This window comes from Dioscorea cayenensis, chromosome 16 (assembly GCF_009730915.1).
Source record: "Dioscorea cayenensis subsp. rotundata cultivar TDr96_F1 chromosome 16, TDr96_F1_v2_PseudoChromosome.rev07_lg8_w22 25.fasta, whole genome shotgun sequence".
Classification (NCBI taxonomy): Eukaryota; Viridiplantae; Streptophyta; class Magnoliopsida; order Dioscoreales; family Dioscoreaceae; genus Dioscorea; species Dioscorea cayenensis.
Window position 1 is genome coordinate 1,667,298 of NC_052486.1, and position 21,829 is coordinate 1,689,126.

Here is a 21,829-nt window from a genome sequence, read left to right on the forward strand (position 1 = left end):
GATTCTCATAAATCAAAATAAGGGTGTGTAAGAAATTAGTTTCACACACATACCTTTTAACACATGCCATTCTTATCATTTTCAATATATATATAAAAAGCCATTATCTAAAGACGTCTCTAGATTTTAAATATAGAAAAACTTAAAAAAGTTTATAGTAGCCGTTGGATTTTAATACAATATCTATGATCTATTCATGAACAGTTTCAAATAGTTCTTAACAGTTTCATACATTATTACACAGTAATAAATACATAGTAAGGGCATGTTTGGGTACCACCAAATTCCATAGGAATGGTGGTCAATTCTATGTAATTTAATATTACTTAGGAAATTAAAGAAATGGGTGTTTGGATATTTTTTTTACAGGTTAAAATTACTATGGAATCATATGATTCCATAGTAATTTTATAATGAGGTGGGACCAAAATATTTTTTTCCCTTCGTTTTTCGGGCTGGGCACTGTAATTGGGTGTTTGTGGCTGTAGGAGAATGGAAAGGGATAAGGAAGATGTTTTGCCTCATCTCCAGTGCAACTCTGCCTCCGTTGGCAAGTGAACCCCATTCTTCCAATCCTCCCCGTGGACGCACGGCTGTAGAAGGACTCAGTGCATCCGACGAGCAAGAAGCATTCATCGAAAGGTTCGAGTGAAGTAAGAACTCTGCCACCTCAACAGTGTTGACGGGCTAAGAGCTTGCGGCGTAAAATCGAATCCACTGCGAACTAGAATCGAAAGCTTCTTCGCGCCACCTCGAGCGAGGCTTGGAAACCGCCCCCTGCTCACTAACGGGCCTTGTTGCCCTCGCCAAGCATGAGCACCGGCCTTACCTTGATGTCCTCAGCACAAGCTTGTCAGGCTTCGCAGCCAGGAGGATGAGTGAACTGCTCTTTAATGATGTCTGAGTTTCTTGCCTTTTCTTTTATTTTTCAGAAGCTATTCTTTCATAGTTTTGAGCCATTGTCTGAGTTTTCAAGGGTATTGTATTGAGCTGGTATTTATAGTTTGAATGATGTTTTTAGTTCCTGTAATGTTGAGATGTGTTGTTTATTTTAATCTTAAGCTGAAACTGGATTTTGAACCATCTTTGGTGATGTGTGCTTGCTGGTTTGTTTATGTTGCTAGCTCATGAAACCAACTATTATTTTCACAGATGTGTCCAGATTTCCGTATGGAATTTTATGATGAAAGGAACATAAGTGTATATGTTTATATAACCATACAAGACTTGAAATTATTGTTAATGGTGGAACCTAGATTATGATTATAAAAGTGCTATAGCATGTTTATGATGAAATGGACAAATTGGTTTCAACAATGACTAGAAAGCTACATGACTAGAAAGCTACAGCTAAGCATGTCTGCATTTTAAGAATGATTTAATCCTTGTTTGCCTTAAGTGAAGAAGGACAATGACAAGAAGAGAAGGATTTGATAACTTTTCATTTTCAAATTTAAATTTCTATGGAAAAATTCTTGTGTCCAAACACCATTTTGTAGGAATTTTTTCTGTAATAAATTACACAGGAATCATTTTTAAATCCTATGAAATAAAATTCTTACAAAAAATTTTATTATGCATCCAAACAGGGCCTAAATCTATACAATATTTTTAATAAACAATAGCATTAGAATCACATAGATTATCATCAAATAGCTGTGTATCTAACAGCTATAAATAAACATCCCAATAAACAATCACGCACAAATGACTTCTATATATAAATATTAAAAATGCATTTAAACCAAAATAGGAAAAAAAAAATGTTAATATCTCATTTTTTTAAAAACGCTACACATATAAATTGTAATTTTGTAGTATTTCTCACACACACACTTTTATAACCATTCATTAAAAATAAAAATAAAAAATAAAAAAAATAAAAATAAAAATAAAAAAAAGGGTGAAAGATGATTGGTTGAGACCGTCCCAATGACGTGAAAAAACGAAAAAGAAACCCTAGTTTTCAGGCCCGCACAAATCGGCCCATTATCATCTCCTTCATATTCTCTACATCATCATCATCTTCATTTCTCTCTCGCTCGTGATCCGAACGCCTCTCGCTTCTCCTGGTACGCGATCTTTCATCTCGATTTTAGATTTCTTTTTCGCAGTTTTTGAGTGTTTCTTGATCGCGTTTGAGGTCTAGATTTGAATTTCTCACCATTTTGGGGCTTCTTCTTGAGATCTGAGCTGTGATTTGATCTTTTTGTGGATGGGTGTTTTTTGCTTTGATTGGATGACCTGGTATGTGGTTTTTGATCTTGATTTTTTATTTTAATTTTTTGAGTTGTTGTTGGTTTTGTTTGCGATCTAGATCTGAATTTTTGAGCATGTTAGGGTTTGTGTTAGGATCCTCTTGATTGGAGTGGTTGTGAGCTGGTTATCTTCGATCTGTGGGTTTTTTGTTGTGATATTTGGGTTTTCCCCCATGTTGATGTTGGTTTTTGGAGTTTTTTTAGATCTGAAAATTGTTGGGTTAGTGATCACTATTCAAGGTTTTCTGAAACGAGATTCCTCTTGAGATTTGAAGTTTGGATGAAGGATGATTGGATTGGTCGTTGATTAGAAATCAGTGTGAAGAATTATATGATTTTTATCTGAAAATGGGTGAAACTATGACTGGGTTGATTTTGTTTGGAAGCCTTGGAAATTCATTTGTGAAAATTTATGCTAATTTGCAGGTGATCAAGGTCTGAGGTTCTTGAGTTAATTTGTGTGAATTAGATGGGATTGATTTTGCGGTATTTTGATTGTCTATTTATTGCTTTCCCTTTCAGTGGGGCTCTTGTTAGTAAATATGTCTGTCTTTAGCAAATATGAAGCGAATTTATCAAATATTAGCTTGTTCTTATGCATGTGCAGGCCATTCTGTAGCCTAAACTGGACTTAAATATAATTGATAATGGGTGTTCAGAATCCAAGCTCCGATTCACACACACACACACACACACACACACACATAATTGCAATATGCTGTCTAACAAACCTAAAGACAGTCATGTGTGGATGACTACACAATTCGCAAGTGATTTGTTTTGGTAGATGAAGTTCTATCTTGAATTTTTTCTCTATCCCATGTTTTTTTGTCTAAAGAACCTAAAGACAGTCATGTGTTGATGCTACTTTTTTCAGTGTGATTTTTTGTCTATCCTACTAAAATGTTATTGTCACAAAGCCTGGAAATTTTCAAGCCATTCTTTGAGAAGTATTATGTGACCCTAAATTATTCCTGCTTGTGTCTTGCTGAAAATTATGTAGTTTACTTACACCCTGCTATGTTTTGGAGGCAGGAAAATGGCAGGAGGATTTAGAGTTCTTCATCTGGTGAGACCATTTCTGGCATTCTTGCCTGAAGTTCAAAGTGCTGATCGGAAAATTCCTTTCAGAGAAAAGGTGATCTACACTGTGATCTCCCTTTTCATCTTCCTGGTTTGCAGTCAACTTCCACTGTATGGCATACACTCCACGACTGGTGCAGATCCATTTTACTGGATGCGTGTCATCCTTGCTTCCAACCGTGGAACTGTCATGGAGCTTGGAATTACTCCTATTGTGACATCTGGACTGGTTATGCAACTCTTGGTTGGGTCAAAGATCATTGAAGTTGATAACAGTGTCCGGGAAGATCGTGCTCTTCTGTAAGTAATATTTGACCATAATATTATCTTAATCAAGCTTTAGTTAATTAGATTTTTCATTAATGAACTGGTGTATGCTGATGAGTTCTGATTCCTTGAGATTTTGTTTGATTGCAATTCATTGTTTATGACTCTTCAGTGCTAGGATTTTGATTTAATTAGATTTGCCACAACCTGACATTAAGTTTTCCATGTCTATTTTGTTAATGTAAGGAACTGTGTATAATGCTATGTAAATGTTGTTAAATGTACAATAACTAAATTTTCGATGGTAATATTTATTATTTTTCCCGACAAGTACTATAACAACTTCCAGGTTAACCACTTGATGCTAAGACCTTCTCTGTAAGTTTTCTGACTTTATATGCAATGTTTTTGCAGGTATTATTTCACTTGTGTTGCAAAAGAGTAGATTTTTATAGATTCAAATTTAGATATAGGATAGTCATAACATATGTGAACATAAGGCATTCTAATTCGCCTTCTAATGTTTTGTCATTTTTTATTTGGGTATGTCATGAAATGTTCCAGTTCGCTTTTGGGTCTAGCATTACCTGTTGTACATGACAGTCTTTGGTCAACTTCGTATAATTTTCTCTATATTGATCAACTAAAAGATTCCTGTGATGCTTTTCTAAATTGAATAAATTTTAAAGGACTAACTAGCCTCGGTTAGTTTTGGATAGAAGGATGAAAATTTTTGAATAATTGTGTGGGCCAAGTATTGGACTATGTAATTTGGAATTTTTATTCATTTAATTTCTTTAAAAGGGGTCTGGGACATATACAGGAAGACCCCTTATTTTAAAGTCAAGTCAGATGGAAGGTGTAAAACTCTGTTACATTGATAAGTTAGTAACCTACTTATTTTGTTTAAGAAAATAAAAAGTGAGAAGGAAAGGTGTTAGAAAAAAAGTAAATAAATATGTGGAATTTATTTGTGGCTAATAGACTCCAACATTTTCTTCACAGGGTATTTCTTTTTCTTCTAAGTTTTCGAAATGGTTGTCCAAGAAGTTCCACTATCTTCTATTATTACAAGCAGGATGTGAAATAAGTGCGGAAGTTAGCCATTGTTTAGTTTGTTGTACATCTAGCCTCTACATCTGAGTGGGTTATAGATTAATCTGTTTCAATTGATTGTTATGCTTAGTCAAATTGTATAAAGCACTGCAATGTTATTGTGATCTCAGTATGGTTTGTTTGTTAGTTTGGTATTTTAATCATTTTATCATACCATGCAGGAATGGTGCACAAAAATTGCTGGGTATACTCATTGCTATTGGTGAGGCCGTAGCATATGTTTTATCTGGGATGTATGGCAGTGTCAGCCAACTTGGAACCGGAAATGCTATTCTTATTATACTTCAGCTTTTCTTTGCTGGTATCATTGTCATTTGCTTAGATGAACTCCTCCAGAAAGGATATGGTCTTGGGTCTGGTATCTCTTTGTTCATTGCAACCAACATTTGGTAAGCATGTGATAGTCTCTTCTATCTTTTACTCAGGTGTAAAATTTTGTTTAGTATCTTGATTTTGATGACCCTGCAGTGAGAATATCATCTGGAAAGCATTTAGCCCAACCACTATTAACAGCGGCCGAGGTGCCGAATTTGAAGGGGCAGTTATTGCTTTGTTCCACCTACTCATAACACGTACTGACAAGGTCCGAGCACTTCGCGAAGCATTCTATCGGCAAAATCTCCCAAATGTTACAAATTTGCTTGCAACAGTTCTGGTATTCCTAATTGTTATCTACTTCCAAGGTTTTCGGGTTGTTCTACCTGTGAGGTCAAAGAATGCTCGTGGACAACAAGGCTCTTACCCTATCAAGTTGTTTTACACATCTAATATGCCCATCATTTTACAGTCTGCACTTGTTTCCAACCTGTATTTCATTTCACAGGTGGGGCTATGATATTTTTTATCTACTCTCTAGATGCATTAGCTTGTCTATTTTTTGTAAAATATCTAACCATATTTGTGTTGAATCCAGTTGCTGTATAGGAGGTATAGTGGAAATTTCCTTGTGAACCTGCTAGGCAAATGGAAGGAGTCTGAGTATTCTGGTGGTCAATTTATTCCAGTAGGTGGAATTGCTTACTACATCACAGCACCTTCAAGGTATTTAACTGTCTGTACATATTTTACTCTTCTCTGATAAATTTTTATGGTTTAATGTTGGAATACTATTCCCCTTCTACTCTTGTTTGGTGGGGATACCCTTTCCTCCCATTCTCATGTTTGGGAGTCACATAATGCAGCTTGGCAGATATGGCTGCAAATCCCTTCCATGCACTTTTCTACATTGTGTTTATGCTGTCTGCTTGTGCGCTTTTCTCCAAGACTTGGATAGAAGTGTCTGGGTCCTCTGCTAGAGATGTAGCAAAGCAGCTAAAGGTATATTCTTGCTTGTTTCTTTTACAGTAACATTCTCAAGATAAATTTTGTTGCTGAAAGATTGCTAACATTATATTTATATGCAGTATTTTTTTGTTCATATAAGTACTGTTGGCAGAGATCCAATCCTTTTATTGTTGTGTTTTAGTTTTTGAACAAAAGCCTTTGGTAAATACTCCGAGTCTTTAGTGGTTTTTCAGGAGTTCCATTACATTATCTAATAGCAAATCTGATCCAATCGATGGGCTACATTGTTGTTCTTGCTGCCATTTGAGACCTCAGGCATTAATTTTTAATGCTTTTGCCATGTTTCATTTTGATATGTAGGAACACTGCAAGCACCCATAAAAGTGTGTTTGTAGATAAGGTTTTGCAGCCATAGTTAAAATAGGTTAATTCTTTTTTATTTTTGGGATAGAATTTCTTGTTATTCTCTGATTGCTTAGAATTGTTTAGTCATATCAGTGATGTAGATTTGCAGCATATCATTTTGATTGTCTGCCTTCCTCTTAACATTTTCAGCACAACCAACTGGTCTATGCTTACAATTATATATCATATCTGTTCTGATCATTTATTTATCAGTATTGTGAAGGTGTATTACTGCCTTAATTTTCTTAATTATTCACCTGAACTGATCAAGGTTTGAGAATTTGTACTAATTTAAGTTGATTCCTGCTGACAAGTTGTCAATACTTTATGCATTTTTTTTCCCTTTATCCCTAATGACTTGTTTTTCTTATCAAACCAAAAATAATTATTATGAGAAATATGTTGAGGCTGTTGCACTGTATTTCAACCTGTTGTTAATATGATAGTTTCCTCAAGTTGTCAACCACATAAACAGGTTATATCTTTGTTAGTGCTGGTCACTTTTACCATGCCTGCATGTTCTTGTTTTGCTCTTCAAGGATAGGTGGCGGTCATCACTAATTGATTTTTCTTGATAATGCCCGTCTTCCTTTGTGCAGAAGTTGTAAATATATTCATTATTAACATTATAAATTGGTCTTATATTCCATAGGAACAACAAATGGTGATGCCAGGACACAGAGAGTCAAATTTACAGAAGGAGCTGAACCGGTACATTCCAACTGCAGCAGCATTTGGTGGTATGTGCATCGGTGCCCTAACAGTCCTGGCTGATTTCATGGGTGCAATCGGTTCCGGCACCGGAATCCTCCTCGCCGTCACCATTATATATCAGTATTTTGAGACATTCGAGAAGGAGAGAGCCAGTGAACTTGGCTTCTTCGGTCTCTGAAAACACAATAAAAGGGACAGGGAGGGAAAATGAAAGAGAAAAAAAAAGTCCACTCTTAGTTTGCAGTTTAGCTGGGCAGAGAAGTTCATTAACATCAGATAAGCTTGAGAGCTTTTTAAGTAGTTTTATTCGCTGCGCTGGGGATATTTGATGCCTTTAAAGTCCTTGTTTTTTTTTTTTTTTTGGGTTTTAAAAATTTTTAATTTTTATGGACAGTTTCAGAGGATAGTTTCATTTTGAATGACCCACCTTTTTGTTGTTCTACTTAAATTTACTTCCAACATTATAATAGGTACTTAATCATGCGTTTGGAGCACACTGGTTTGATTTGGTCACTTGTGCTTGCATTGTTGTTTTGGGAAGTTGACCAAGGTTATTTTTGGATTTAGGTAAGAAATTTAGTGGTTTGTTTGGTTTTTTGAGATGTATTTCTAAAAAAATGTTGGTTGGATTGGTTTGTGAAAAAAGCCGTAAATAATATTTATTATTTATTTTTAGCTACCATTAGAATGTGGTAAAACACATTTAGAGTTTGATATTTAAAAAGAAAAAAAAATGGATGTAAACACCTGAATTTTGATTATAGGCTCTATAACTGCAGGTAGAAATTGAACAATTTCTAATTTTATTTATTCAGTAACTAATATCTATGTATGTTATTAATAATTACCACAAGTGATGTAATGTTCCCTTGAAATTGACATAAATTCAATTGGGGCTTTATTTTATTTTAATTTATTTAAGAGATTGATGATGATATTAATCCAATTTAACTTGATGATAATTTTACCCATTTGATATTCTGAGATTGAAATAGCCTACTCCCCAACAAAGAATTCACACTCACATGATCTTAAATTATACAGCACAAACAACAAATGATCTACAAATCAATCAAAGCCTAGAAGCCAATAATAATATACCAGTATTAAATCCCAAAAAATCACTTTTTAAAAAAAAAATTAAAAAAGGAGTAACCATAGAGAGAGAGAGAGAGAGAGAGAGAGAGAGAGAGCATATGGATTACAACAAACACATAACAGTCCTCTTCTTAGTTAAATAGTACAATAGATATAACATTAAAAAAGAAAAAAAAAAATCCCTTCTCACTTGGTTTTCTTTTCCCTACAGAGGACAACTGGAAGGCAGATGAAGCCAGAGAAACTAAAGAAGATTTTTTTTTTTTTTAAAAAAACAAAGTTTCAAAGCATCCCCATGCAATTCATGCCCCAGCAACAATAATATTACCAAATTGGTGCACAGTCTGATCTCTGCACTGTACATTACCACATTACCAACCACAACAACAACAACAATTACTGGAAAGAGTGACACCCAGAAGGACCCCCACTCACCCCCTCCATCAGACACATTCTGCACCAATAAGTTATCTCTTCCGCCTTTTAGGTTCGACCTACATAAATTGAAAACACAGATGCACTGATTAAAGTTGGTCACAATGTGTACAAAAAGGTTTTCAATATACTTAGTTTCAATGTTTTCCTTGCACTACTACTAACTGGTTCTTATAAGAAATATTTACAAATTTGAGGATGCTTGTGTATATGGGATGGATAAGCTTTGTATTGTCTTTTCACAATTTAGCAAGTCATCAGTTTGAGATCCAAATAGAAAAGGCATGAAATGAGGTCAGAGATGATAAATTAATGTCTTGTGCTTAGGCTTGCTAGTGATGGGTCATGCAATATTTTGGTTGCCAAGAGACGAATAAAGCAATGCCTCTCTATTTAACACACTTACACCGAGATAAATATTAATACAAGGAAAACATGAAAGAAAAAAACAGGTTCAGAAATAAACAATGCATGTACAAACCTTGAAAATTTAGAAAGGGCTTACAAGGTATAAAGAAGACAAAATTTACTGAACATATTTATCTTCATTTCATGAGAAAGTAGTGAAAGAATAAAGAACTATATATCTTTTTCTACTTGAAACAAGAACCATGTCTTCAATACTATGAGAGTTCGGATCAGAGGCACATTTACATTAGTACAATCTAAATATGATACCCAATTATACCTTTTTTTCACATTCAAAAGAAAAAAAAAAACCCTACATTTTCTGCTGTAAAAAAGAACCATAACTTCAATACTGTGAAATATCAGGCCAGAGACACGATTTAAACTAATACAATCTAAATACAATATCAAGTAAAAAGTTCCCCAGTACTATAATGATCATACCAGATAAGCTCATATGATAATCAACAAATTCTATGGGTTTTATTTGTCAAATGTCATATTCCTAATATCCGTCTGATAGTTTTACCTCTTATAAAAAGATTAAATCATAAGTAAAAGAACACAACCAAAACTATATCCAAAGAATGGTGTGAAAGTATCTGGCTGCATCTCAACTATGACAAACACGTGTCATGAAATTCTACCAAGCATATCACTGTAAAAAGCTCAAGTTGATAGCATAGAAAACCACTGCAAGATGAAATAAAAAATAATTTTAAAAATAACAAAACTCCATATTCAAAATATCATTCTCACCTTGGGCTCAGAAATAGGTGAAACAGGAAATGAGTTCAGTGACCTTTTGGCATCGTCTTCAGATGTACAATCTGAACACAGAAAGTGTTCCAACTTTTTGGCTTGCTCAATAGTCATACCCATACAAGATGGATGGAACCTGATTGATGACAATGACACAAACAGCACGACTAAGTAAAGCAACAAAGATAAAATAGAAGTTAATCTCATTTTATATTCCATCTGAGGATGATTTCCGTTATGCCCTACGAACTAGGACGTGGAAATTTTAGCTTGTACAAAAACCTCTAAACAACAAATACAGACAATTATAAACGGCATTTCATGAAGTGCATAAAGTCATGATGTTGTTTTTCTAGGTACATATCACTTTCTTTTCCAAGTCATTGATGCGAGTGCATAGCAAGCAAAACTAGACCTATTATAAAACATTAATAAGTCTCAGCAAACTCCTGAAATAGAATTTTCTGAAATAGTAACATTACCTTTAAGAGAAATATTATAAATCTAGAACCGCACAAACTACATACAATTTCACTTACATAGCCAAAATTCAGCAAATATAAATTGTAATCGACATATCCAAAGAGAAGGATGGTCAGAAAATAATGACCCCAAGTTGAAGGAATTAAGCACAAGTTTCCAAAAACTACAAACCTTGAAAAGGGAACTAATAAAAAGTTTATCACCAATATCGATTTAATCAAAATAATTACATCACAAAGACATAATTTAACTCCCTAATTGTTTTTTCTAGGACAAGCCCCTTGTTTTATTGCAAGAACTATAATTTGATTCCCTAACTTGTTTGCTAAAGCAAGCAGCTTATTCTATTACAAGATGATGTTTTGAATAAAAGCCAAGTGTACTATCACTAAATGGAGAAAGACAAAGAAAAGAATTGACATTATGGAAAAAATCAAAAGTTCAACATCATGGATCAATCATGGATGTTCCATGCCATGATTTGGTCCCTTTAGCATAGTAATAAGTGTATAAAGAAAAAATAGTTTTGAGGTCTACTACAAGCTGTGCCACTATCATTTCCTAACAAGCAAATGGTATTTCCCCACTTCTCTCATTTTGTAATATTCTCTCCTTCCCCAAGACAAATACTAAAAGAAAGACTACACCTCTGGCTTCCCAACTTTATACTTCCTTGGCTTCACCTTACACACACACAGCCCAAAATAAATAAATAAATAAACAAATAAATATTTAACACACTTCATTGAATGTAGTGTGATAAATTTATAGAACATTAAAGGAAACCAAATGGTGGTCTAGAAAAGAAACCCAAATTCCATAATTCAAGCAAAATCAATGAGGATATCATGCCTATAACTGAAAATCTACATAAGATCAATGCAATCAAGATATTAAGTATAGAGACCTGGAAGTTTGTCCAAAACATAAATGAATGCTAGAATTCTAAAGTTGTAAAACATCAATCCAACTATAGGAACTAGATTCTGAAGCTTTTTGCAAAAAAATGACACGTAATGGCGCATACGACAAACACACCAACCAAACATAGAACTACAGGAGTTTTATAACAGCCAATTGGAAATTGCTGCAACTGAGCAGCAGAAAGAGGACAAAGCTATTAGTTAAGACAGCAGGGTGATGCAAACAATTCCGACACTCATTATCAGAAAGAAAACAAATCAGAATGCACATTGTGATTGATGCTCAATACCGACACAAATAAACAACAAACAGTTCCGATAGTCATTATAAGAAAGGAAACAAATCAGAACTCACGTTGTGATGCTCGATACCAACAAAAATAAACTACAACCATTTATGATAGTCATTCTCAGAAAGAAGAACAAATCAGAATGCACATCGCCATGCTCAATATCGACAAAAATAAACAACAACCAGTTTGCATGAGAAAAAGGAGATAAATCAACCAAAAAATTCACATTTTTAGAAGCATTACCAGTCCTTGCATCCCTCACACTGAACCATGAGATCATCCGGGTTATAAGGCATCTCACACTTGCAATACCTGCAATTCAATAGAGAACTCATCAGTCAGACAAACCACAACCAACCCTAGCAACCTGCATTCAAGACTAGAAACCCAAAACTCACACAGCAACGCGATCAGGAGTAAACCCTCCAGTGGCAGCCTTGTACTCAAACCGGCAAAAGTAGTCCTCAGCGCCGACATTCTCCAACTTGGTGTAATTCTTGAAGGAGTGAACAACGCACTTACCCTCAATGGTGTGCGCGCTCTGAACATCGTAGTGATCGGAGAGGAACAGCTCCTTAGCACCATGGAACTGCCTCCGGCCACCAATCGACTCCTCCGGGCGATAATACCAGCGCACCCGCACCTTCACGTTGTTCCGGTGATCAGCCTCGATCTTCTCCACCCGCGCAACGTATGGCTGCTTCTCCGAGTCCGCAGGCCGCATCAGCACGCAGTCCCCGACTACGATTCATCTGACTCCATCAATGGCATGCAGATGGAGAACAACAACAAGAAGAAGACGAAGAAGGATATCATCAAGGAGGGATTACCTTTGACGACCTTGTTGGTGCCTTTAATGGTGTAGGAATCGAGGTCCTTCTTCCCTGGTTTCGTTTTCGCCATTAACGAAGCTTCCGGCAATCGATCTGTGCCCTAATTCCGCCCCTGGATTGATGGTTTTGGGGATCAAACTCCGAAAATCCTGCGAGGATTTGGGATGGAGACGCGAAGGGGATCGAGGCGAAGAGGTTGGAATTTGGGAAACCCTAGAGAGAGAAAGAGATGTCGAAGAGAGAGAGAGAGAAAGAGAGATGCATGTGTATATAATGATGGATGTATGACCATGCTGATCATGCATAGATGTCATCTACGCGGTTGGATGATGATGATTAAGATCATGACCGTTGGTTTTTAGATATGGAGATGATCATGATGATGATGATGGGTATGTATGTATGTATGTATGTATGATGAGTTCCTTTGTGGGATATTTTCAAAGTAAATTAATAATAAAAAAATTACATGAAAATTTGAAATTACGCGAATAAATTTTCTAAAATAAATAAATCTCAAATATATAATTAATTTTGGGGGAAAAATGTATATTTAAATAATTTGTTTGCAATGAAAATGAGAATGGTGAAGATGGAACATAAATTTTTTTTTTTTTTGGTTTTTATTTTATTCATAGAGTGTTTTTTTTTTAATAGGCCAGAACGCTTCCCATTTTTATTTTATTCATTTATAGTGGTTTTATAATGATAATTTTTTTTGCAAATAAACGACTAATGTCCCTCATTTAAAAGATTGTCAAAAAAATATACATGTAATGATGTACATTAATTACGGTAACTTATAAAACTCTTAAAAAAATCTCGCTACTTTGCAATCTAGATCGGGAAAATTACTGTTTATTTATTCTACAGGGGACACACATCCCGGATTGTAAACAATAATAATGAATACAGTGCATGATCGGAAGAAATATTTGAACCCTTATTCTCCCTCTTGTACTTTTATGTTATACTATTGGATTATTTGATAGTTAACTAATAATAATTGTTTAATAAGTGTTGAATTACTAATGAAATAATTATTTACCCCTTTTTATTAAAAAAAAATTATTATTATTATAACATCGATTAATCATCAAATAATCAATAATTGAGATTAATTATGCTTCAATTTCTACTCATTATCAAGTAGTACAAATTGGGGGAAGAGCTCTTGATCTCCTTCCTTTAATCAATGCTTTTGTATCAGGAAACACACCATTAATCTCAATTAAATCATCAACAACACCATTCTTTGATACATTGATTGGATAATTCACAATATGTTTTCCTCCCATTGCAATCACTTCATCTCCACTGTAAATTTTCCACATTTCATCACCAATTTTTAGTATTCTTTTCACACAGTCTATGCTCTCTGGTTGCAGAAATATATCCTCAATTTCACCAAAATGTTCATACCAAAGTGACATTCTGAAATCATGGACATCACCATTGTTTGTTTTACTGTCATGAAATTTATGTTGGTAGCCTCCGATCGCGATTTCGGTGTCCCGTTCTCCGTCCATTGATCTTTGGTTCACATTCGACGAGCCGATGATGATGTACTCATCATCCACTGCAGTAAAATGTTCAATCATGTTTTAGAAAAAAGTTGCGAAAGTCACGCTTTCATTAGTAAATATTAAGAATAGAGAATATGATCTAAGTTAATGTCGCTATATAAAGTAATGATTGAATATAAGATACCGTCGTAAATAGTAACATACCGATCATGAGTTTGGAGTGGACATAGATCATGAATCGCCGGCTTTTCTGAGACTTGGAATAGTTCGTCGAGTGCGGAGGAGAGCAAGGAGGAACAAACTCATCACAAGACTCGATTTCTCTATTTGCGAGGCAAAAGAAGTTCAAGTAATCCCTTGGATGAGCTTCAACACCACTCTTTACAATGGCTTCACCTATAACTCTATACATCATCTCCATTGTGAGTCTAGTCCAATGTAGTATGTCCTGAACTGTTTCACTCTCTGGCGTGCCTTCCGGCCACATCGGTATCACTATATACACTGCGAACCGATCCCGTTCTTTGATCTTTTTTGCCACCTTGAGTGCAATCTCCAAAGGTATCAAGTTCTTGCACCCACTATGCCGATCTTTGCTCCACAAATGACATCCTCCAATGAAGTATTGATTTTCAATGTAGATGAATCTCTTTGCACTTCTTATTGCTTTAACATAAGCATCATGAATGCTATGTTCTACTGAACTTTGATTGTTTTGTATCTTTATAGAAGATTTATCAATTGATCTAAATACTTGGACATTCCAATTGAAAGAATTATTTGGATGAGTGAAAGATTGCAAGTGTTTGTTATAACAAAGAAGAGAATTAGGCTCACATTGTTTCTCCCAACATTGTTTGAAGTTTGTTAGAACATCAAGAGCTGCTTCTCCAACTAGACAAGCATGAACATCATGCCATGGTTCTCTTGGTCCTCCTTTACTGATCACTGCTCCATGAATGCTTGTTTGATAAAAATCACAGCAATGTGATTTTAAGTTCAGTGTTCTAAACAATGAATGTTCTTCAGTATCGTACCGACCATCACAAAGGTCCAACCCTCCGACAAAGCTGATAATGTGTCTACATTTCTCATCCTTGTGATCATCTTCGAAGAAATCTGCACCAATGTCGGTCATGATTGTTTTCTGATGATGAGCAAAGACTGTTGGGATTAACTTGTGTTGCACTCTCGGCCGCAATTTACACACAACTTTTGTATTTTTGAAGTAGTTGAAAGCATCTTCGTCGTGTGTTCGCATAACACCTTGATTCTTGAGAATGTTAATGGAGGTTTCATCATCCCATAGCATGATCCTCACCTCTACTCCCTCTTCGGCTTTCCGCTTCAAGAGCTCACCTAATGTAATCCCTTGTGCTCGCGCTATTTCCGTATCACAATCTCGAACCTAGAAGTAAGATAATCAACACATACATGCTGTGAGACTACCATAATTATCGCTTTTTTGATACATAATAGTCTTTTAGCTATAAAAAAAATACGACAATGCTTACAAGAACCAATTTAGGATTGAGTGACCATCCAGCGATATAAATCAAATGCTTAGCTCCATCAATGGCTTTGAAAACATCCTCCCATAGCCTCCTCGGGCGGTAAATTTTCCCGGTTTGAGCACGGTTCGGTGGGAAAAACGAACTCCGATGATGAGCATCCTGATACAAAATAACTCGACAGTTTGATCTTGGTGGAAATGTAGCACCATCAATAAATTCCAAATTTTTACTGTCAGATTCTGCAGAGTTGAACTTCAAAGACAGTTTGATTTTCAGTTGTGTATTGCATTTTCCTTTCTTTGTTAAAAGAGGGAAACAAACATCACTGAGATGTGAGTTTGCAGAGATTATAATGTATCCCAAAACCGAAATTTTCGTCCTGAGAGTGAACTCTAAGGTTGCATTTGAAGGATGAGCACAAAGAATTCGAAAACTTTGGTTCCAAATTCGATCGATTTCACGGCTTGTCTCTGCTACCTTTGTCTCACCCAGTTTGATCGTCACGTAGGCCGGCTCTTTGCCGAGGAATGCACACTGCATGAAAGACGATATATTAAATTATAAGAACATAGAATACAAACTAAGTTTATTTTAGAGAGAACAAATTTTAATAAAATATTAACTTAGCAGAGTTTGTGACCTGAATTCTATTTGACTCCGGCCGAAAAACTTATTGGGCAACATATGAGAATTGAACGCTAATGCCAAAATACAATTATATAAAACAACGATCTAATATAAAGACCAGTGTAATTTAATACTCTAATACATCAAACATATATAAATATCGGTTCGAATATATGAATTTGCTTACATTGAAGGAGCAACTTGAGCTTGGAGGTGTGGCATTGAAAATGGTGGCTTCTATGGTTCCATGAAGGAATTTGAGTGTTTGTTCTTTCTCCATCTTTGATTGGCCTCAATGTTTGAACATGAAAACTATATGTGAGTATATATATAAATACACATATAACATTGAGTAATATTTGGAATGGGATTTGATAGTCTTATAATCAAAGTTAAGGGTGTCAAGAAAGTTACAGCAATGTTATATAAAGGCTAGAGAGAGATCATCGAGGAAAGAAAATTAAGCTTGAGAAATTCACAAACTTTACTTTGAAGTGTTCTGTTTCTTTGTTGAATTGTGAAAGCAATTTACTCAAAAGTGAAAAGCAATGATATTATTTTTGTTTTCTTAATTATTTCAAGCTTTTTACTTCATGAATTGTGTTTTTTTTTTTAAATCTTCATGGCATTTTTTTATCATTAAAAAAAGTGGAAATTGTCAAAAACACCCTGTAAGTTTTGCTAATATTGCTAAAAACACGTTAGTTTTTGCACTCCCCAAAAACCCCTTCCTTTTTCAATACTGATGATTTTTTTAAACCCCCAAACATCTAATAGTGATTGATAGAATTAATTTGGAATTTTTTTGGACTGAAATTGTCCCTTGCGTGGGAAGTTGTGGCAAGTGTGACGAGGGGTTTGACTATAATGCCCTTAGGGTGCAGATGAGTTTCTATTTAAAAAAATGAAGTTTCTATTTAAAATATGAGGGTATGAGGTTCTGTTTAAAAAAATGAGTTTCTGTTTAAAAATGAGTTTTCTATTTAAAAAAATGAGTTTTTTTGTTTAAAAATGAGGTCTCTGTTTAAGAAATGAGTTTTTGTGGTGATTTATCACCCCCAAAAATCTCTTTTATTGCGAGTTGAAATTTGGGCCGAGTGAGACAAAGCATGCTGCTCACAATCACGATCACGTTGCATGAAAAAAATGGGATTTTCGAACCCTAGAATTTTTGATTTCCACCCTCGATCTTGCCAGGAGAAAAAGGTGCAACCTTTCGATCGCCTTCGCCGACGACGAGGAGCATGCGGTCTTCCCGAGGTCGACGGCGAAGAAGATGAAAGAGACGCAGGTCGACGGCTGAGGAAGGCGATGAAGGCGAAGGCGGCGAGATCGAACCCTCATCGCGCGCCGCTTCCTCCCTCCGCTCTCGTCAGCGACTTAGGCACCATGGATCCAAACCCCGGAATGATCCCTAACCCTAACCCCTATTGCTATCCATGTTGCGGTCTCCGCGATCGAGAATGGTTCCGTTCGAGTTCAGACTCGTCTTATCCAACGTCGCCATCAAGACCTCACCACTCCGACCGCCGAGGAACGTCACCAACCGGATCGCCAACGCCGACAAAGATTTCTCCTTTAAGACCCCACACGCGAGGCCACCTCCGAGATCGCTCGTCGGATCCGAGCTCGAGACTCAGCGTTCGCAGCAAGATCGCGACGATGAGATACTCAATATCCCCTACTCAATGAGGTTTCTGCTTAAAAAAATGAGGTCTCTGTTTAAAAAAATAAGCTCTGCTTTAAAAAAATGAGTTCTCTGCTTTATATGCTTGTTTGTCTTTGTTTAACTATCGATGTTTTCGCTTTTAATATATTAGCGTTTACGTTTAAAAAAGTGCTTAAATATCATTGTTTCTATTTAAATATGTACGAGTGCAACCTTTCGATGTCTTCGCTCGACGACAAGGAGCATGCGGTCTTCCCTGAGGTCGACGACGAAGAAGATGAAAGAGATAAGGTCGACGACAGGGAAGACGATGAAGACGAAGACGAAGACGGCGAGATCGAACCCTCATCGGCGCCGCTTCCTCCCTCCGTTCCCGTCACCGACTTAGGCACCATGGATCCAAACCCCGGAATGATCCCTAACCCTAACCCTATTGCTATCCATGTTGCGGTCTCCGCGATCGAGAATGGTTCCGTTCAAGTTCAAACCTCGTCTTATCCAACGTCGCCACCGAAGACCTCACCACTCCGACCGCCGAGGAACGTCACCAACCGGATCGCCAACGCCGACAAAGATTTCTCCTTCAAGACCCCACACGGCGAGGCCACCTTCGAGATCGCTCGCCCGGATCGGAGCTCAACACTCAGCGTTCGAGGCGAGATCAGCGACGATGAGATACTCAATATCCCTACTCAATGAGGGTTTTCGTTTAAAAATGAGGTCTCGTTTAAAAATAAGCTCTGCTTTTAAAAAAATGAGTTCTCTGTTTATATGCTTGTTTGTCTTTGTTTAACTATCGATGTTTCTGTTTAATATATTGCGTTTACGTTTAAAAAAGTGCTTAAATATCATTGTTTCTATTTAAATATGTACGAGTGCAACCTTTCGATGTCTTCGCTCGGCGACGAGGAGCATGCGGTCTTCCCTGAGGTCGACGACGAAGAAGATGAAAGAGATGAGGTCGACGATAGGGAAGACGATGAAGACGAAGACGAAGACGAAGACGAAGACGGCGAGATCAAACCCTCATCGGCGCCGCTTCCTCCCTCCGTTCCCGTCACCGACTTAGGCACCATGGATCCAAACCCCGGAATGATCCCTAACCCTAACCCTATTGCTAACCATGTTGCGGTCTCCGCAGTCGAGAATGGTTCTGTTCAAGTTCAACCCGTCTTATCCGACGTCGCCACCGAAGACCTCACCACTCCGACCGCCGAGGAACGTCGCCAACCGGATCGCCAACGCCGATAAAGATTTCTCCTTTAAGACCCCACACGCAGCGAGGGCCCTGCCGAGATCGCTCGCCCGGGATCCGGAGCTCAACACTCAGCGTTCAGGCGAGATCAACGACGATGAGATACTCAATGTCCCTACTCAATGAGGGTTTACGTTTTAAAAATGAGGTCTCTGTTTAAAAATAAGCTCTCCGTTTAAGAAATGAGTTCTCTGTTTATATGCTTGTTTGTCTTTTGTTTAACTATCGATGTTTATGTTTAATATATTGCGTTTACGTTTAAAAAGTGCTTAAATATCGTTGTTTCTATTTAAATATGTACGAGTGGCCAAAAATTAATTGGTTTTTATATCCGGGATTAATTTATCACGTAAATATTTATTTTTCCTGTTTAAATATTAATGTTTTTTTGTTTAAAAAAATGAGTTTTATGTTTAAAAATGAGTTTTATGTTTAAAAAAATGAGGGTTTCTGCTTTAAAAATGAGTTTTTTTGTTTAAGAAATGAGGTTTCTGTTTAAGAAATGAACTCTGTTTAAGAAATGAGTTCTCTGTTTAAAAAAATTAGCTCTGCTTAAGAAATGAGTACATGCAAAAAGGAATGCAAAAAGAATGAAAAATGTATGCAAAAAAGGTTTAAGAGCAATGATGGAATTTCATAATCTGCAGGGGTAAAAAGGAAGTGAAACAATAAAGGAAGGGGCATGTCGAGGTATGCAAAACTCACGGTACATTTGGGAAGTTTTAAAAGTATCGAGGGTAAAGCAGATAATTTTTCCCTTAAAAAAATGAATGAGAAGAAGATTCATTTTTATTTTTATTTTTTAACACAGCAAATAACTAATTGAATAAGGGGATTGTTTTTTACCCCAAAGCAACCAGCCATTATTATTAAATAATAATAGTTAAAAAAAAATGAGTTTAAATTCTTGAGTATATATATATATAAACATCCAGGCCTATCCATTTATATACGGCTACTAATACCTGACTCCATGTATCTCACTCCATTATCTGGTTAACAATTAAAAAGAGAGAAAAATAAAACATTTTTTTATATATTTATGTAATAAAAAATAATAATTAAATTCAGCTATTTTAATTAAATTATAAATAAAAATAGAAAAAATAAGATATTTATGAACATCAATAGATTAAATTATATCAATGGATTCAAAATCTATTTATGAACATTTTTTTATATCGGTAGATTTGAATTTAATTGAAAATATTGTGCCAGAGGCCGGTATGATGCTTGATTCTGAAGAAGAATCTTATAAATTATATGTCCAGTATGCGTGGCGTGAAAGGTTTGGCATCACCATAAAAAGCACGAGATTAAGTAATGATAGAAAATTGAAATATTACACGCTAGCATGTGCAAGAGGTGGCAATCGAATATCTACTTCAAAAAACTTCTTCAACCAAAGACTATCCACCAAAGTAAATTGTCCGGTAAAGATTAATGTCATTATTGGCAATGATAGGCGATTTACAATTTCTAGTGTTAATTTGGAGCATAATCATGCACTTACCCTACAAAAAGCTCATTTCCAAAAGTGCAATAAAAAAATAGATGTATATGTGAAAAGAAGACTTAATTAAATGGCCAAGCAGGGATATGCCTAAGCAAAAATTTTCATTCCCTAGTGGTTAAAAATGGGGATTATAAAAATGTAACATACACTGAGAAAGATTACAGAAATTATATTGCGAAAACAAGGCAATTTAAGCTTGGCATTGGAGATGCCGTAGCACTTGGAAAATATTTCTCTCGCATGCAACAAAGAAACACAATTTTTTTTTCATTTGATTGACATGTATGAGGAAGGTCGTCTAAGAAATGTCTTTTGGGCGAATGTGAGGTCTATAGCGGCTTATGAAGCTTTTGGTGATGTAATTTCCTTTGATACAACATATTTGACGAAAGTATGACATGTCATTTCCTCCGTTTGTCGGTGTAAATCATCATGGACAGACGGTATAATTTGGATGTAGCTTATTGTTGAAGGAAGATACAGAAACATATGTTTGGCTCTTTAAAACTTAGCTGGAGTGTATGTCAAGCAAGGCTCCTAAAACAATTATTACAGACCAGTGTATGGCTATTCATGGTTAGAGTCATCGATTCGAGCTTGGCCATGCGAGCCACCCAGCCAATAAAAATTGGCGGGTTGGGTTGGTATTTTATAGGCCCGCCTAGAGGCGGCCCTAAGCAGCCAACCTCGCGGGACTGGGAGTTGGTGAGGCGGGCAGCTGCCCGCCTCTAATATATATAATGTATTTTTATAATATATATATATATATATTGATATTGACATATTGTTAAGGATTTAAATTAAAAAATAAATAAATAATTTTTAATGAAGTTTAATATGCATTTAATTATGTTTTAAAAGAAATATGGAGATAATAAAACATTTTAATGACTTGTTGATTTTGATGAATATTATGATTATAATGGATGTTTTTATTTTGTGCTTTGTTAATTTTTGTTAAATTTTTTTGTTGATTGTAATGGATGAATGTTATAATTGTAATAAATGTTTTTATCTTGTGGTTTGTTGTTGTTTTTTTAAAAATTTTTGTTGATTGTAAATTTATAATAGTGTTTTTTTATTTAGAGATTTTTGTAATTATTGTTGATTTTGTTAGGTTTTGAATATTATAATGGATGTTTTTTTATTTTTGTTAATTATTGCATGTTTTAATTTTTTTAATTTAGTTTTTTATGAATTTATAATGAATGTTTTCAATGTTTGCATATATTACTAACATTTATAAAAAAATAAAATAAATTAATTATTTTGATTTTTTGGCGGGCCGCCCGCCCAACCCACAACCCTAAAAGCGGGTAGGGTCGGGTTGGCATTTTGCCGCCCGCCTCGCCCAACCCGC

At 35.7% G+C, this 21,829-nt stretch overlaps 3 protein-coding genes across 6 annotated transcripts; 1 reads left to right on the plus strand and 2 right to left on the minus strand.

The window, feature by feature from the left end:
* The first annotated feature begins 1,929 nt into the window (after positions 1-1,929).
* Positions 1,930-7,621, plus strand: LOC120279056 (protein transport protein Sec61 subunit alpha-like). Of its 2 annotated transcripts, none has more exons than XM_039285905.1 (7): positions 1,930-2,072; positions 3,294-3,641; positions 4,886-5,113; positions 5,193-5,547; positions 5,638-5,765; positions 5,906-6,041; positions 7,066-7,621. In XM_039285905.1, the coding sequence occupies exons 2-7, from the start codon at positions 3,298-3,300 to the stop codon at positions 7,303-7,305; spliced, it is 1,431 nt and encodes a 476-aa protein (XP_039141839.1). In that variant the 5' UTR covers positions 1,930-2,072; positions 3,294-3,297; the 3' UTR covers positions 7,306-7,621. The 2 variants fall into 2 exon arrangements, with proteins under 2 accessions (XP_039141839.1, XP_039141840.1); XM_039285906.1 differs by having other exon boundaries at positions 1,990-2,072; positions 3,290-3,641.
* An 834-nt stretch (positions 7,622-8,455) lies between these two features.
* LOC120279567 (chromatin remodeling protein EBS-like) lies at positions 8,456-12,600 on the minus strand. Of its 3 annotated transcripts, none has more exons than XM_039286492.1 (6): positions 12,360-12,600; positions 11,928-12,270; positions 11,773-11,841; positions 9,828-9,966; positions 8,661-8,719; positions 8,456-8,581 (listed from the first exon to the last, which is right to left on the minus strand). In XM_039286492.1, the coding sequence occupies exons 1-5, from the start codon at positions 12,430-12,432 to the stop codon at positions 8,693-8,695; spliced, it is 651 nt and encodes a 216-aa protein (XP_039142426.1). In that variant the 5' UTR covers positions 12,433-12,600; the 3' UTR covers positions 8,456-8,581; positions 8,661-8,692. The 3 variants fall into 3 exon arrangements, with proteins under 3 accessions (XP_039142426.1, XP_039142428.1, XP_039142427.1); XM_039286494.1 differs by having other exon boundaries at positions 11,928-12,281; XM_039286493.1 differs by having other exon boundaries at positions 8,497-8,576.
* Positions 12,601-13,507: 907 nt separating this feature from the next.
* On the minus strand, positions 13,508-16,314 carry LOC120279436 (phospholipase D alpha 4). The gene is made up of 4 exons (XM_039286372.1): positions 16,217-16,314; positions 15,403-15,936; positions 14,093-15,296; positions 13,508-13,941 (listed from the first exon to the last, which is right to left on the minus strand). Exons 1-4 carry the CDS (start codon positions 16,307-16,309, stop codon positions 13,508-13,510), a joined length of 2,265 nt encoding a protein of 754 aa, XP_039142306.1. The 5' UTR covers positions 16,310-16,314.
* Positions 16,315-21,829: the final 5,515 nt, after the last annotated feature.